We start from the raw sequence: 16,199 nt of genomic DNA on the forward strand, positions 1-16,199 counted from the left end.
ATTCGGTCTTTTATAGTTCCTTCAGAGCTTTCTAGCAAGAAGAAGTCACGCAAGATAACTTGGTATGCAAGTTTTATCATGATAAAGCTTTTGTAGAGAGTTCGCTTTGTTTAACCATAGACAGACAAAACAAAGTAACTTCAACGGGTTTAACACTGAGCTAACGTCCGCCCGTTAGCTCAGTGGTTAATCGCCCGGCTCAAGAACACGCTGCGCGGGTTCGACTCTCAGGGTATGCGCTTGAGCAACGCATTTCACGATTGCTCTCCATTCCACGTCGCCTAATGAATGGAATAATTCCTGGGCAACAACACTTCAATAATCGCAAAACTTCACTCTGCCAAAAGTTCGAGGATAAAGATTCAAAACCAAACCAACCAAAATATTTATTACACAAAGAAATATAACATAAACACTTCGGACTGAAATGCACAAACTCAACAAGTCATACAAGAATGATTACGAGTAAATATAACGGCGGGAAACAGATCACAGGAGGTGTAAAATACAAGCATGAGACAACAAGGAAAGACGAGCCACAGGCAAATAAGTGCCTGTTGAAAGACAGATTATTACGCTTGATTCTTCGGACTTCCATGATCTTAGTCGGAAACCCATTTATGCCTAGCGTCCTATATGTAGGACACCTACTCAAATTAAAATTTTTCTTTGCAGGTTCAGTTTTTAGATTTAGACGAAGTCAAAATACATTTATGAGTATTTTTGCAGCATAAATCACCACTTTTTTCAAAAATTGCTTTTTTGGTTGAGGCTTGACATCATTTTCAATTTTCCCAATTTTGCTAAGTCTGAAATTTTGAAGGTGCATGTCGAATTATGATAATAAATCCGCATGGGCAAATAAGTTTCCAAAAATATTTGTCATTGTCTTTATTCGTTATGTACCAACATACTTTACAGCAAATGTTTAAATTTAATTGGCAATAAAGTTTGGGAGAAAATTGGTTCAAAAGATGGGTGTCCTATATACAGGTCGCTAGGCACACGTGTTAGAAAAAGCGGCAATCAATTCCCACGCATCAAGCGGTATCAAACAGCGATTCCCTACGACTTCTACGCTGTATAACAAAGTAGTTGTGTTTATTTATAGAACAATAACATTGTAATTTACTGAAATTTTTTGATAAATTTTTAGTTTTCTCTTGGCGTTTTTACAAGCGCATCGTGACGTAAGCGAAGTAAGTAAGGGTCTGGTAAGTACGAAGTAGTTTAACGTTGGAGGAAACCTTGTCAACAATTTTGCTGATGTCCTCGCCAGCTGCGGCAGAAAGTTTTTCCACTTGTGCTACAACTTTTTCAGTAATGTGAAATTGGCTACGACGCTGGAGGATAAAATTAGTAAAAGCAACAGCTAAAATTTGTGAAAACAGCACCGAAAAATGTCCGCTGATCGCTAAAGATGCTCTGAAAAAACAAGGAAGAGACAAGTGCGATTTTAGAACCGATACCGACAACGGCGTGCTGTTTTGCAAATGGAATGACAACAGTGTGGTAAATTTATGCTCGAATACGGTTAGAGTTTACTCAACTTCTAAAGCCTCTCGATATTCATCCTCTGAAAAGAAGCGTTTGCAAATTGAACAACCTTGATTGATCAAGCTCTATAACGAACATATGGGGAGGGAACGTTGATAGAATGGACAAGAACATTTCGAACTATCGCATCGCAATGAGAGGTAAAAAATGTTATTCGTGCTTGATTTCATACATGCTCGATATTTCTGTCAACAATGCATGGCAACTGCAAGAAACTTGCAATAGAGGCAATTCAATGGATTTGCTTTCTTTTCAAACATAGGCTATATTGCCAGAATATATTTGTCACAACATCGAAAGCCACCTCAACAAGGAAAGCGGGGCAGATCACAAAAGGTTTTATCCGATGTACGTTACCATGCCTAGCAGTGGTGCCAAAGTTAGTTGAGAATTGGGAGGATAAATCAACATTTTATCAAATTTTAGACGATTTTGAACATTGGGGGATGCATATTTTTATACACAATTTTAGGTACCCAGACATTTTGCCGAATGGACATTTTACCGAATGGACAAAATGCCGATTGGACAAAATACGAAATTATACAAATGTATTTTTTATAACTTATGTATTATCATAACCTAATAACACATAAATATCATTCACAAACAGATTTCACTACTTAGTCCTTTCGGCAAAATGTCCGCGCACGCAATTTTAGTGGTACCAGTATTAACTTAAGTTTATTAAACAATCACCGGACCTCGGCAAATTAGCTGCTAACAGCATATTATACAATTAAGAAATCATGGAGATAAAAGTGCTACCAGTGCTCTTGTGAATGACTGCTGCAAGATGAAGAAACGAGCAAAGAAAAATTGATACCTCCAGCGGGATTCGAACCTAAGACTTTTCAATAAATACTTAGTTTTTCCAAACAAAAAAGTTATACTTTTCTTCTTGTCCTCTCCTTTACTTGAATCACTACCGTACACTTGGTGCACTATAGGACAAGGTCACTAGTCAGGAGACTGAAAACAATCGAAGATACAAAAGAACATCAGCAAATTTATGACAAAAATAATAACTTTGCAACACATCATAAGAACTTGTTGCAACCGACCATATTGCGTCTTACGGTAGTGCGAATTGAAAACTCATTAGAGTCATTAGCACTGTCACTTAGCCTATGCTTATGTTATTAAGAATATTTTGGCAAATGTTGCAAAAAATGCTAGCATTCAACCTTTCCTGTCCGAAAGTATTTCTCAGCCAGGTTTTCAATCTACGAAGATTGGAAAACGACCTCTCACAAGCAGAAGAGCTTACCGGGCAAACTAAGAGGATCTTAATCAGCTGGAGTATTTGAGAATAGAGAGCCTTTTCCAATTCGGATAATGCCTTGTAAGCTCTTTTAGCATCGTACAGAGATTTTGTACGAAAAAACTAAACTATTAAAATTATTCCAGCTTACATTGTAAAACTGTCAAGCTAGCAATCACTTTCGCATGCAAACATATTCTGTAGAAGCATATTAAATTACATCTCCCAAGAAACGTGCTTGCATAAATTGGCAGAAATACATTATGATCGTGATATGTTCAGCATTGTTTTTCAAGCCATACACATTGCAGTTTAGCTTTGTTGTTAGATATAACTAAAATCAGGAAAATCTCGACAGAAGATGTTGTGAGCGTGAAAAACATCTGCAGAAAAAGCGGAATTGTTTTTGTGGCATCTCTGCAAAAGAAACCAATGTCTAGATAACAAAATAAAATAATAATAATAAATAAAAAAATAATAATGAAATATTTATGTCACATTGCTCATTGATCTTTTTTTATTTAATTTTCAGATCTTTCCAAAACGAGTTCACAAAAGATGCTTTGGTGTAGATGTAGGATATTAGTTAGGTTTATACAAGAAGTGAAAAGATATAGAGAGAAACAATAGGTTGTGTGAAAAAAATCTAAGCTGCAAAAATAGAAATTTCTATCAGCTATGAAACCTTCCTATTATCATTTCAAAAACGCATACAGCTTCTGAGAAATGTTTTTAAGTAATACAAATATCAATATAGCTTTTTGTAACAAAAGTAATTGTGGGTGTATTTTTAACATGATAAAAAACGGCTCAAGGGAAAACTATTCAGACCAAAACACTAAAGAGATCAAAAACATAATAAATAGATTACAATTACAATCATTGGTACAATCCAGTTCGTGTCAAATATTTCCTTCCTGTTATGCGCAAAGCAAAAAAATTATGACGCAAACGATTGAGCTTCGTTTTTAGTAGCATGATCCTTGTTTACTTCACAAATGTAGATACAAACGATCTGCATTAGCCTGAAACTTATTACTACCAGGGATGTGAAGTCGGAGTCGGAGTCGTGGAGTCGGTGAAATTTTGGCGTGTTTGAAGACGGTGAGATTTTGCGTATCCGGATGCGTTAAAAAAACGGTTTGAAATAATTTTTTTCAAGACATTGTTTCTTGTTTTCTGTTTTGTGCTTCAAACCTTTACCCAAAAATAAAAGTGTTGGTACTTGTTAGTTTTCTGAAAGTAGCCGTTTCAAACTTTGGTTATAAATTTAATGAAATTAATTTTTTAAAAAGTAAAAAAGAATATATATTTATAAAAAACTGTCAATCCTCTGGAATCTGGCAACACTGAAGTCAGAGTCGGCCGGTTATAAACAGAGGAGTTGGAGTCGTATAATTTTTACCCGACTCCATAGCCCTGGTTACAACCACAGTGAACCCGCAGCATTAGGTTAAAACAGGCCGTTTGTATTAACATATGTGAAGTAAACTGTTATTACTATTCTTGTTGATTAGTATGAAAAGCTGTTTTATTGAACTGTACGTCGTTTCTAATATTTCTACTGCATCTCCAAAAAAGATGAAGATAATAAAAGTGTTCTTGGTCGTAGTTGTTTTGGTTATTTGTTGGCAAGTTGTCGAGGCCACGCCTGAAGTTACATGTTCCTGTGGAGTTAAACCAGATGATAGCTCCAATGCGGAAAGGGGATTATCCGGACCCCCAGGCAAGAGGGGTCCAATGGGTTTAAAGGGTTCGAAAGGTATGTTTCATGTTATTTCTTTCGTTTAGGCAAAACACGTCGTTTTATGATTTATAACGACTAAGAATTGCGACCTATAACAAGTTTTTGCTTTTTAAATACGATCAATAAATTACAATTGTTTTGTAAATTCAACGTTGTTTTATGGTAGGTATATTATACCGTAATTTTAAGGATGCGTTATTGATGAGACAATGAAACGATTGTTTTGACATAGGTGATCAAGGTATGAAAGGTGAAAAGGGACAAGCTGATGACACCAGTGTTAAAGTAGAGAGGCTGCAGAAGAAATTGCTTGAACTGGAAAACAGAATGACAATTTTTGAAAGTTTGAATTAATAGTTACTGTATAATAAATTTTGCATTAACACTTTTTAAGCGAATTCTACGATCATAAATTTATACCAACTAAGCGACTTCAGTTTAAAAAATACACAAACTAAACAGTATAGTATACATTCTATTTAGACAATCATTCATCAACAAAGAAGTGCTGCTTGTATTTGAACTAGCTGTTTCAAACAATTTTCAAACGCTTGAAACGCTTTTGTTCTGGTCATGTACTGAAAGAATAACTAACAAAGACTCACTAGCTTTTTCCTTTTTGAAAATTTTTAATTGTTTATTACTTTATTCTATTCATCTTACTCTAGAAAAGAATCCACTTCAGCAAAACGACTGCAATGATGTTGCAAAGCAAGGACATGTTACAAATGGGATCTACACAATCTTCGTTAAGACACAATTCATCGAAGTGTACTGTGATTTAGAGTCGGATGAAAAAAAATGGTTGGTGAGTTAATTCCTGGAAGGGTTGTTTGCACTTTAATGTAGGTAGATTACTGGTATTGCTATAGCAGTATTTTTCAACTGGGAGTAGTGGCAGCTCTAATGGTGCTGGAATCGACTGAGAAGGTGATGAAAAGGTGCTGAGGAGTGACAAAACCGTGGCAGCATAGCCACATTTCCACTATAAGTCCACTTCATAAAAGCAACAGGTGGTCTATTATTGTAGTTGCATATCAACTACAATAATTATTAACATCATTAAAGGTTAGGTGCCTATAGACTGTCCAGGTACAGTCAGAAAACGTTACGAAAGGCTGATATATAGTATAAAAATGGTTAGTGTGCTTTCTGTGTAATGTGTATGAAAATAAATAAATTTTTCATATGAGTTAGTGATAACAAGTGGAGAAAAGCAAATGATTTACAATGTCTCTGGGCTCTCAATCTAGTTTTTGCAAGATGCCCAATGCACATACGTTAAAGCTGGGACATAATATTTAGCGACAAACTTTATAGATGTTCCTAGACCAAGTTCAGTGTATAATAACAATATCAGTGTATTGCTTGAAGAAAACATATCGTCTTGGTTTGTAGATTTTTATATCCACTATGCTCTATTGTTCACATCTTCCTTCAATCCCACAATTTCCATATTCTCTCGGATGCAGTCTCTTCATCTTTTTTCAAGCTTTCTTTTTTCTCATCTTCATTACCAATTAAAGATATCTAATATTTTGAATTAATTGCTTAGTAGCTACACAGCATTACGTTGTCGAAGTTTTGAGTTTGGAGTAGTTTACTTTCAAATTCTCGTTCACTTTTCACAGCCGAATAAACGTCATTATATTTAGTTTTGTTCGTTACGGCTTATCGTGGTGGCGATATTTGCACTGTCTGTTCATTAACACAGAATATTTTTACATATACTCCACGATGTACTGATATAAATTGTCTTAAATTATCTTGTAGCAATACGCAAGAAAGCAGAAAAAAAAAGTTCTGTACACAAAACATAATTGGTATTAGTTTTTAATTCTTGAATATAAAACTCAGCTATTCTAAAAGTTCTTCTCAAGTCGGAGACTAAATGTATTTGTATCTATTAGCAACTGCAGAAGCATTTTATTTCTAAACTGCATTACTGTATTAACTGAAGTGCTGTAAATTTTGTTATGCTGATTGTAAAGATGCACCGAAGAGAGTGAAATACTCGAAATCGCGATATGTAACATGACAATTTGGACTTGGACTTTGTCTTACATTTACTTTAGAATTTCCAGGCATCTTTGGATCCATAATTGGGTTGCTCTCTAGCACAGGCTTGACTGGGCGTGCAGTTATTCTCTAATACGTTACATTGCCTACTCCATTTTTTTCTATTCTGAAAGCTCTAGTGACAATGCTAACCAAAGTACTAATGTCATGACTAAGGAATTAATAATAAAACCAATATCTTAACATCTTTGCTCTGCTGGACTTGGTGAAAATAAAAGTATTGTTGAGCCTGCGTAGTGACCAGCTATCCTCAGAAATTCTAAATTGCAACAAAGCACAAGGACGATGATAAAAACCGCAGAATCATATCTGCTCAGCCAGCTAACATAATTTGAATAAACTTCAAAGTTACTACAATACAACAGATCTAAAACATCATGTAGCCTATAATATTGTATATATGTGAATAACTTCAACATAAATATCGCCATTCAGATATTTTCAATATTTTTACTTTTAATTTCAACGGTTTCAGGTATTTCAAAGAAGAAACTCAGGAGAAGTTGATTTTTATTTGGGTTGGTCTGAATATCAAGCTGGGTTTGGAAACAAAAGTGGTGAATTCTGGCTTGGTAGGTTACACAACAATAATGAAATACAGGCTAGTCTGCAAAATACACAAACGCATATTTCATTTTTTTATATTTATACGCTTTAGGGTTGGATAATCTTCATGCCATCACTAGTTCTGGTTCATATAAACTTCGCATTGATCTTGAAGACTGGGAAGGCAACACTGCTTATGCTGAGTATAGGTGAGTATTTGATTTTTTCTCAATTCTCTGATATAGCAAACCTCTGTTACATTTGGTCCACATGTCACAACCATTACTACTTTATGTTTTCGACTGGGGCTTGTATATAATTGTGCGAGTTTCTAAGCTTGTTGAGGTTTTGCTAATCTGTTAAAGGTGAAGGAGTTCCATCTATCATATAACTTAGTTTATCATACTGCAATGATGTTTACTGATCGTGAAATTTTAGCAGTGGCAGGTCGTGGCTATTTTTATTGGATAAGCTGCAAAAATCTTTCAATGAAACAGTTTCAAAACCTACTACTAAGGATTAGCATCATTGGTCACTGGATTGCGCACTGTTATCATGATGGTATACAAGGCTACGCCGGGACAAAAGACATTGATTTAATTCTCAACTCCTAACCCAAATTTAACCAAGCTATTTTAAGCTGCCGCTAAGGCAATTCATCGAATTCTTGTGTATAATTAAGTCGCATAAGAACCAATATTGCTGCTGCGCTTTTGTACTTCCTAGAAAAATAAAAAATTAAAACAAATACTCGTTTTCGTTTTGTGAAACCGCGCTTAATTAAAATAAACAACTTGGAACAAAAATGTCTTGCTTGTAATAGCATTTAATTTAATATAAAGCCCATGTTTCGGTTCTTGCTTCAATTAAAGCGTTTAATGACTTTTTCATTAAAATCTTTTATTTTAGCTGAATCATCTCATTTTCAATAAATAAACTTAAAATATACTTAAGCCATTTTAATAATCTTTGTTTATTGGCTGTGGAAGCCGAACACTTCATTACAAAGATATTTTGGTAGCCTACTGTTTGACATAAACTTTTTCTCTTATTTACAACAACTTTGCTGTAGGTGCCCACGCATGCAGCCTAAATCTAACTTCAAATTTGCGAGAGAGTGAGAGTGAAGGAAAGATAACAATTCCTGTTGTAAAGTCATGAAAGCTGAAACAAAGCATTTCTCAACAGTTCAAGACAAAGAAAAAACGTCTTGAAGCGGTGTCGCCAAAACATGTTGAAAAGATAATGCAAAACTATAAACAGAATGTTTAGGATTTTGATATATTTTTTTTTTGTTGACCTGAAAATTTAACCCCAATTACCAATAATTTGCAAGGGCAGGCTTCAGCCTTTGCAGCTTATTAGAACGAGCCGCCCCTGAATTCAAGCAAAGCAATATTCTACTCTTCACGTATTCTGTTGGTATGCTTGACCATGAGAGTTTTTACATTTGTTCAGCTTCATAAACGTTGGAGACGCTACCACTAACTACAGGCTGAATATCGGTAATTACAATGGAACAGCAGGTGAGATGTTTGACCCAGTGTTGACTACTGATTTAAAAGGTAGTTGAAACATTTCAATGGCAGAGCACCAGGTTGTGAATCAATCTGTTGTCATGGAAATATTAGTCTTCATGGCTACAGCAGTGAATTGTTTGATTTTTGGCAAAGTGAAAATAGATCAGGTCAATGAGGTGTTGTCGAAGTAAAAAAAGGCTTATTGGTACGAAAACTTACTTCACGTTAGCGTTTCAAGCGTTTTCACTTGTTAAAAACAGGCTACCCACCAATTATTGCAAACAACTGACAATATCCAGAAACTTTTTTATGACAAACAACTTCATTTTTATCAATTCATTTCCAACACCTATGATTAATATTATTAACATTTTCACTTAAGGTGATGCGTTTACTGCTCTCAATAACCAAGCATTTACAACAAAAGATAATGATCATGACGTACATAGAAGAAATTGTGCTACGGATTTTCTTGGAGCATGGTGGTATAGAGATTGTTCTAATTCTAATCTAAATGGTCAATATGTCAATGGCGGGAGAGCAACTGCTTGGAGAGGACTGTTTTGGTATGAATGGAAAGGAAAGAGATATTCAATGAAGACGACAAAAATGAAACTTCAACGGATGTGATGCAACAATTGAAGTTAAAACTTTCTGGGATACAATGCAACAATTTTATCTTGTTCTTGGCAAAACTACAAACTAATCACGCTTTTGTATATTTGACAATCGCCAAGCTTCCCAGTCATCGTGTTATGTATTTTTATAAGAAGAGGTAGCGTAGCTAACCAATAGTGCCGACATCGAAAACAACAAATAGGCTTACAATGATATTAAAATTTTTAGATCTATGGTAGTTGGAGCCCTATAATTAATTCTGTTCCTCGTACCATGCTTGTACCTAGCACAATCAAAAGGAAATAGTATAATAGGCTACTTCTTTATTTCTTTATGTGAAATTTAATTTAGCCTAAACTGGTACATGTTACAAGCTTTCCTATCTGCTTGAGAATACTATTGTTTGAGCAAAACATGGTAGCGATTCCAGTGGTTTTCAATTTTTTTTCCTTATGTTGCACTCGAAAATATATTTGGTCTGGTGACGCATTAAAAATGAACTTTTTGAAACTCATGCATTAACCAGTGTAACTTTGCAACAACTAAGCACATTGAAGAGATGTGATGTGTAAGCTTCCTGAGCTATAATAAAATTGATCAGATCTTATTAGAAGTTCCGAGACTGCTACTCACATATTCGTTTGAGATACAATTCTAATCGATATTTCGTTTCAATCACAGCCAAGACATAAAATCTTACTTTGCATAAATTAGACAACAAAGAAAGTATTTTGAGCGCTGTTTTAACCAGAGAAATTTTAGAGAGTAGCTATTATTGAGTGTAGCTTGTTATCGAATGTTGAATTTTTTTAATTCTACCTCTTTTGAAACAGCTATAAGGTGAATATTCTATAACAAAATACTCAAGAAAAAGCCACATCATTGTTCAAGAAAGCAACAAACTTCTATGATTTGCAAAATGCAACACATTCTATAATCGTGCATGATGTCGCTGATCTGGCGCTTTATTATTAAGGAAAAGAAGGAAATATTATCCCTGCATCTAAATCGTCGAATTATTTCAAAGTGATGTCATTTAACACAACTCTTTTAGTTTTTCTTTAGTATCAGTTAATAATATTGGACGCCCCTTGAAGTTTGAAACCATGCACAAAGGCGTAGCGACGCGCAATATGAGAATCACCGGATTAAACTATTGAAAAGATTTTGTATTTAACTACACAGCCGGTACTGTTGTTGATAACAACTGTCAACTAGGCCTGCTAAACCAACTGTGCATACTGTGCATTGAAGAAGCGCTGAAAATGCTTGACCCTTATCTGTAGCGACACGGGGTTTTATGCTCTTTTTATTAAGACTGTCGTCTATTTGGTTGGTTTTGAATCTTTTTCCTCGGACTGACAAAGCCTTGATAGCTGATGGTAATTTCATACTTGTAGAGGCTCAGCCCCACAATTTTTCTTGTAGTTTAATATCACGTAGGTGAGATTTCCACTCAGATCGGTGAAGTCTACAATTCCTATCAAGTTAGAAGTTCGATTCCCGCTTAAGACACATGGATATCCACCACTCGTCGTCGTCACTGATGATCACAAACAAAGGTGAAACTCGAGTATGGTTTCTTCCATTTTCGTTCGATCGGGGTCTTAGTGACTTAACAAATCCTCACATCCCTTAATTAATCTGATATCACGTCAGTTTCACTTAGCAATTTTTATCTATGAGTCTATGTTTTGGACTTGGGGCTGTTACTCCGTCAGCCTCCGCCCTAATCCGGACCTATACATCAATAACTAGGGTAGATTTTAGCAACTTGAAATTTTTATAGCTTCAAACAGATTCTTAAACAAACTACACTTATTTTGAGTTATGTTCAAGAGTTTTATTATGTGACTTTTTTTGGTATTTTTACCTGCAACTTTTCTAGGAATTGTGCACAAACGAAAAGCAATAAAGAAAAGGTAGGGACTTTATATTACGGGACGCGAAACTCCGCTTATCCGCCAACACTAGAAGGGTCACTGCACAATTTAAGTAGACACGCAGTCACATCGAACAGCACCATCAATTTTGAACATATGAATGTATTGTCACTAAAGAATGGCAACAACGTTCTAATAAAGTAATAAATGTATCAAAACGCTTATATGACATTTATTAATAAACTGACATAGGCCTATGCATATTGTATGCTACAGGCTATATAAAGCTATGTTGCATACATTTCACATACCAGAGCATTATAAACAATATTCACATATCAAACATTGTCATGTACATAACATAAGTAAACAATTACACAATGTATAATAAATATGGTTCTTCTATAACCAAGCAACCTCTTCTCAATATATATTTAATGATTGCTTACAGTTAGTTTTTTGAAGGTAGTTTTTGAATTTTTCGCGATGAACTGGCAACCAAATCTTTTTTAATGTCTTCAAAACGTTAAGTTCATTCTTTGCGACACAATTGAAAGCAGTTTCTACAATCATTTTAAAGCTTGCATGACCAGAATCACACTTTAAAGATACGATGACAAGAAGGTAATTAAACTGAGACACTGCGCATTCCGTGAGAGCGGAAACAAAAATATTACGTTGATTTCCAATAGTGAACAGTCCTCCTTTTAAATTCCTTTTAATTTTCCACTCTAACACTCTAATAACACAGCATAATAATGGTGCACTGCAAGAGAGGTTACAATAAAACATAGTTCTGTTGGCTTGCATAAACCACCACGATCAGCTAAAGCAAGAAGCTTGCAACACTCATTGCTTTCTTCCACTAAAGTGTCATCTTGACCGGCAACAAGAAGTTCCTTGCAAACATTACATTTCCTACGAGGACAAATGCTTCTGTCAATATACCCACCAACATAGTATGCCACATTCATGTCAGATGTGGATAGGTCATCTAATGTCACAATCCTAAAAAAATCAACCAGCCAAGTTACTGACAATGCAACTTTTGTTGCTGTAATTGCTGGGAAATTTAAGGATGACAATTTGGCTCCAGCTAGCAAAGCTTCTTGTTGAAGTAAAGACAGCATCATCTTGTATTTTATTACCTGAAACATTGAGTAAATGTAGTATCTATCTAAGAAGCTTCAACTAATTTCGGCATAAGCATAATCGTTGGGTAATGACAGTACTTTATGAAGATAATGTGTTCTAATATGTATATTTTTTCTTTGTAATCAGTCATACAAATTTTGGAGGTAACATGCCAGAAAGCTTCAGTCTCCACAAATAATTAAGAATAAACAAATATACTTCTTCATGTGTGCCTTTGCAGCAAAATGTTATATAATATTTATGTGAAGTTGCTCTAACCTTTAAACTGATGTTTCACAAACATCACTTTCCACAAATTCTCCACCATTTTGATAAATCGAGCGGTTTCAAGAAAAGATGGGTGATCCTCAGCATAAAATTCCAATCCTCGACTAGTTGATTCATGGAAAATGTCTTAAAATGTGCCATATGTTTAAGAGTTAATACATTGCAACTTTCAAGAACACTGAAGTTAATGTAAATGACAGTCATGCAAAATTGATAAGCAAGCATATTTCTTTATATTGCAAACAAGCATATTAGATTACAATATAAAATAGACAAAACCGGATAATTGCATAGTCCAATTGTCAATTTTTTTATGATACATGCGATTATCCAATTGTGTTATGGTTTAGTATTCAAGAATCTCATGCGATAAAACGGTTTGTGTATTTAACCAAGATATATATTGAACCATAGGCATACGAAGCCGAGCAACGTTATCAAGTTTAGCATATTTAAAGATGATTATATTTACAAAAACACAAAACTACGCAACAATTAAATATCGAACGTTTTCGACATCACAAGATGTCCTCTTCAGGAATAACATACATACAACTTCAGGAATAACATACATAAAGTTGTATGTATGTTATTCCTGAAGAGGACATCTTGTGATGTCGAAAACGTTCGATATTTAATTGTTGCGTAGTTTTGTGTTTTTGTAAATATAATAATCTTTAAATATGCTAAACTTGATAACGTTGCTCGGCTTCGTATGCCTATGGTTTAACAAGACAAACTCTCTACCGAAGCTGTATCAAGATATATATGTGATAAATCAATTTTATCTGCACAAGTCAAAATTTTAGTTTACGATTAACAAAACGAAATAAAACAAAGTAACTTCAGTTACTTAGATTAACAAAAAATACTGTAAACATACTTTTTGACTTACTGAGAGCATGTGTCAGAAAAACATGGCTTGCATGAGTGTTCCAAAATGTGTTCAAAGCAAGAAGTTGGAATATCAAAATCAATCAATCAACTTCCAATTTTTTCATGGTATTGCTCGCACCCATTTTTCCTCAGTTCAACATCATTGGGAAATTTGAACAGAGAAGTTTTATCCTCGCTACTTGATTTATATCCAGTTGTACATCCGGGTACATAGCAAGTGTTAACCATTTTATGAATTAATGGTCAAATGCATTATATAGTTATACATAAATAGTACTAAAAGTATAAGAATGATTAGTACGTTAAAACTACAGAATTACCTATGACATCAATACCTTGCCTAGGTTTTAAGTGTGAAGCATTTTCTGGTATAAAAACTGTTTTATTTGAGACAAGTGACAGATTTTACATAAATAAAACAATTAAAAAGTATATGGGTAATCCACTTAGTTTTCATTCTGCCAATAACAGGATTTCTGCTTTATTTAGAATTTTACACAATTTTAGAATTTGACACTTTTACAATTTTTACACAATAGAATTTAGAATTTTACACAATTTGCCTTAACATTATAGCGTACGTGAACAATGAACATCAAGTCTTGTGCAACATCATAACATTTGATGCATTCCTTCGAAAATATGTTTTTTCTTTTGTTGGAAGATGTGAAGTATCGTCTAACTCTATTGTTGCCTCCTTGATGAGGTCCGACTGCCATCGTAAATCAAATTACCGTCTTCAGTATAAAGTTCTATGTATTCTATTATTTAGTTTTGATGGCTGCCATGTCATCTGATTGTTTTTATCGTTCTGAATACTTTCAGTTCTTCTAACTTGTAACACTACCGTACCATTGTCTGTAAACTTGTAACAGTTGATAGCATATTTAGTGAGATTTTGTGCATTTGCAGTTTGTGTATTATTTGTTGTTTTTCGTTGTTGTTGTTCGATGTTTGCAGTTTGTTTATTATTTCGTTGTTTTGGATATGGACAGCTTTGTCTGATGCAAATAAATATTATTATTATTTGAACAAATGAATAATATTTATTACCTACATTACATGACATCTAATAATATTTATTACCTACATGACATGGCATCTAAGGTTTAACAAATACCAACATACCTTCAATGTCATCATTATTATAAACTAATTGACTACTGTCACTGACTGACTAAAATATAGAGCAGACTATAAGACTAAAGAAAAGTTTGAAAATAGTCTCCACTGCTAAACTGTGAACTGGTTTGAAGTGCAATAGTCACACCAACAAATTGTTGCCACAGTTGATACCTATATGATATATCCCACACCAAATTAACGTGTTAGGCTTTACTAGTGAATGCTACAGTCCATAAGCAAAAGGTGGCCATAGATTCAATGCAGACATTATAACTTGTTTTAGCAAAGTCCAAAGCCAACCAAACTATAAGCCTGCCTTGGGCTAACGTACTTCTCAAAAGCACTTTAACAAATTTGTATAGTTAACAACTTATTTCCTTTAACTTCTCCAAATTGAAGTACCACAGCAACAATCTTTTGGTTACTTCTCACTTGCAGATACGCTGCACGGTGCACGCTAGCTTACTGCTAATCACTAAAAAGAAGTATCCTGAAACTAGCCCTTCTAGTGTTCGGATAAGGAAAAAAACGAATGAGGCTTCGTATCCCGTAATATAAAATCCCTAAGAAAAGGTTTTGTTTTGAATTTTACAAAATCAAGTTGGGATAAGATTACATCAGGATCATCTGTTTGAGCTAAATAAAGACGTAATAGCAGTCGCAGAAATGTCTCAATCAAACATCTTTCCAGACGTTTTTCAAGGCAGAACGTTCAGATACATTATAAGTGTATGTGGATAAACCAAATAAACAAAGTGGCCAACTGTGGTTTGAAATGCTTGTGCATAAATGCAACATTTATCCTCAGTATTAGGATATTGTTCTTTCTTTCTGGTAACAGCTATGCATTAACTGTTACCCAACCTGTCTTCTTCCTAACTTTCGACTCAAGTTCCACATGTGTTGAGTGAAGATTGATGGTATATTGTTAACAAGAGACGGGTTCAATTGTGATGTGGAATAGTCACTTCACACTCTTAATTACGTCCGTCCGTTAGATTCACACATCGTAAAAGGAAGACGAAGCACGTTTGGAAAACACAAGTTAGAAAATTAGAAAAAGAATGACGAGAGATTGTCGCTCAAGCGTGACAGTGCATCGCAATGATGACGTCACGATTGCGCGACAATCCATGTCACAATACGGAGACAGATAACTTGGCCATAATTTCGTGAACATAGCAGCCTCCAAGATGAATATTACAATATCCATCTTCCAGAAGATTATTTTTGCCTAAACGAAATTACTCATCATTGGCCATACCTAACACGCATTAAACATAATAGCAATACCGCATAATATTGTCGTATAAATAACATACATAGTCATGTAGATGAACCTGTAGTCCCATACTGCTGTCTGAAGGTATTTAAAACGGACCATGCTCACACGACATTACAGTACTAACACACCATACACCTAAAGTTATACAAAACAAAGTTGTCATATGAAGATACTAAATTAAATGTGAAAGAATGAATAAGATGCTCAGCTTAGTCACAGGTATCACAAGCAAATTTGCTGTAAGCGATATTGGCGT

At 34.6% G+C, this 16,199-nt stretch overlaps 2 protein-coding genes and 1 long non-coding RNA gene across 3 annotated transcripts in view; 1 reads left to right on the plus strand and 2 right to left on the minus strand.

Moving 5' to 3' along the window:
* LOC145771158 (ficolin-1-like) overlaps window positions 1-16,199 on the minus strand; it is a 51,974-nt gene that overhangs the window by 25,878 nt on the left and 9,897 nt on the right. The gene's annotated exons all lie outside the window — the stretch shown is intronic.
* LOC145770130 (microfibril-associated glycoprotein 4-like) lies at window positions 4,403-9,343 on the plus strand. The gene is made up of 7 exons (XM_082581716.1): window positions 4,403-4,583; window positions 4,801-4,911; window positions 5,237-5,376; window positions 7,123-7,219; window positions 7,306-7,402; window positions 8,652-8,719; window positions 9,096-9,343. Exons 1-7 carry the CDS (start codon window positions 4,403-4,405, stop codon window positions 9,341-9,343), a joined length of 942 nt encoding a protein of 313 aa, XP_082437842.1.
* LOC145770032 (uncharacterized) lies at window positions 12,209-13,671 on the minus strand. The gene is made up of 3 exons (XR_014289124.1): window positions 13,532-13,671; window positions 12,628-12,762; window positions 12,209-12,362 (listed from the first exon to the last, which is right to left on the minus strand). It is a non-coding gene; the product is annotated as an uncharacterized LOC145770032 (long non-coding RNA).

The sequence above is a fragment of the Aplidium turbinatum genome, chromosome 5, assembly GCF_918807975.1.
Source record: "Aplidium turbinatum chromosome 5, kaAplTurb1.1, whole genome shotgun sequence".
Taxonomy (NCBI): domain Eukaryota; kingdom Metazoa; phylum Chordata; class Ascidiacea; order Aplousobranchia; family Polyclinidae; genus Aplidium; species Aplidium turbinatum.

Coding starts and splice junctions, on each gene's coding strand:
- LOC145770130 (XM_082581716.1), top strand. CDS start 4,403: ATGAAGATAATAAAAGTGTTCTTGGTCGTAGTTGTTTTGGTTATTTGT. Junction 4,584..4,800: donor GGGTTTAAAGGGTTCGAAAG/GTATGTTTCATG, acceptor GTTTTGACATAG/GTGATCAAGGTATGAAAGGT. Junction 7,220..7,305: donor AAGTGGTGAATTCTGGCTTG/GTAGGTTACACA, acceptor TATACGCTTTAG/GGTTGGATAATCTTCATGCC.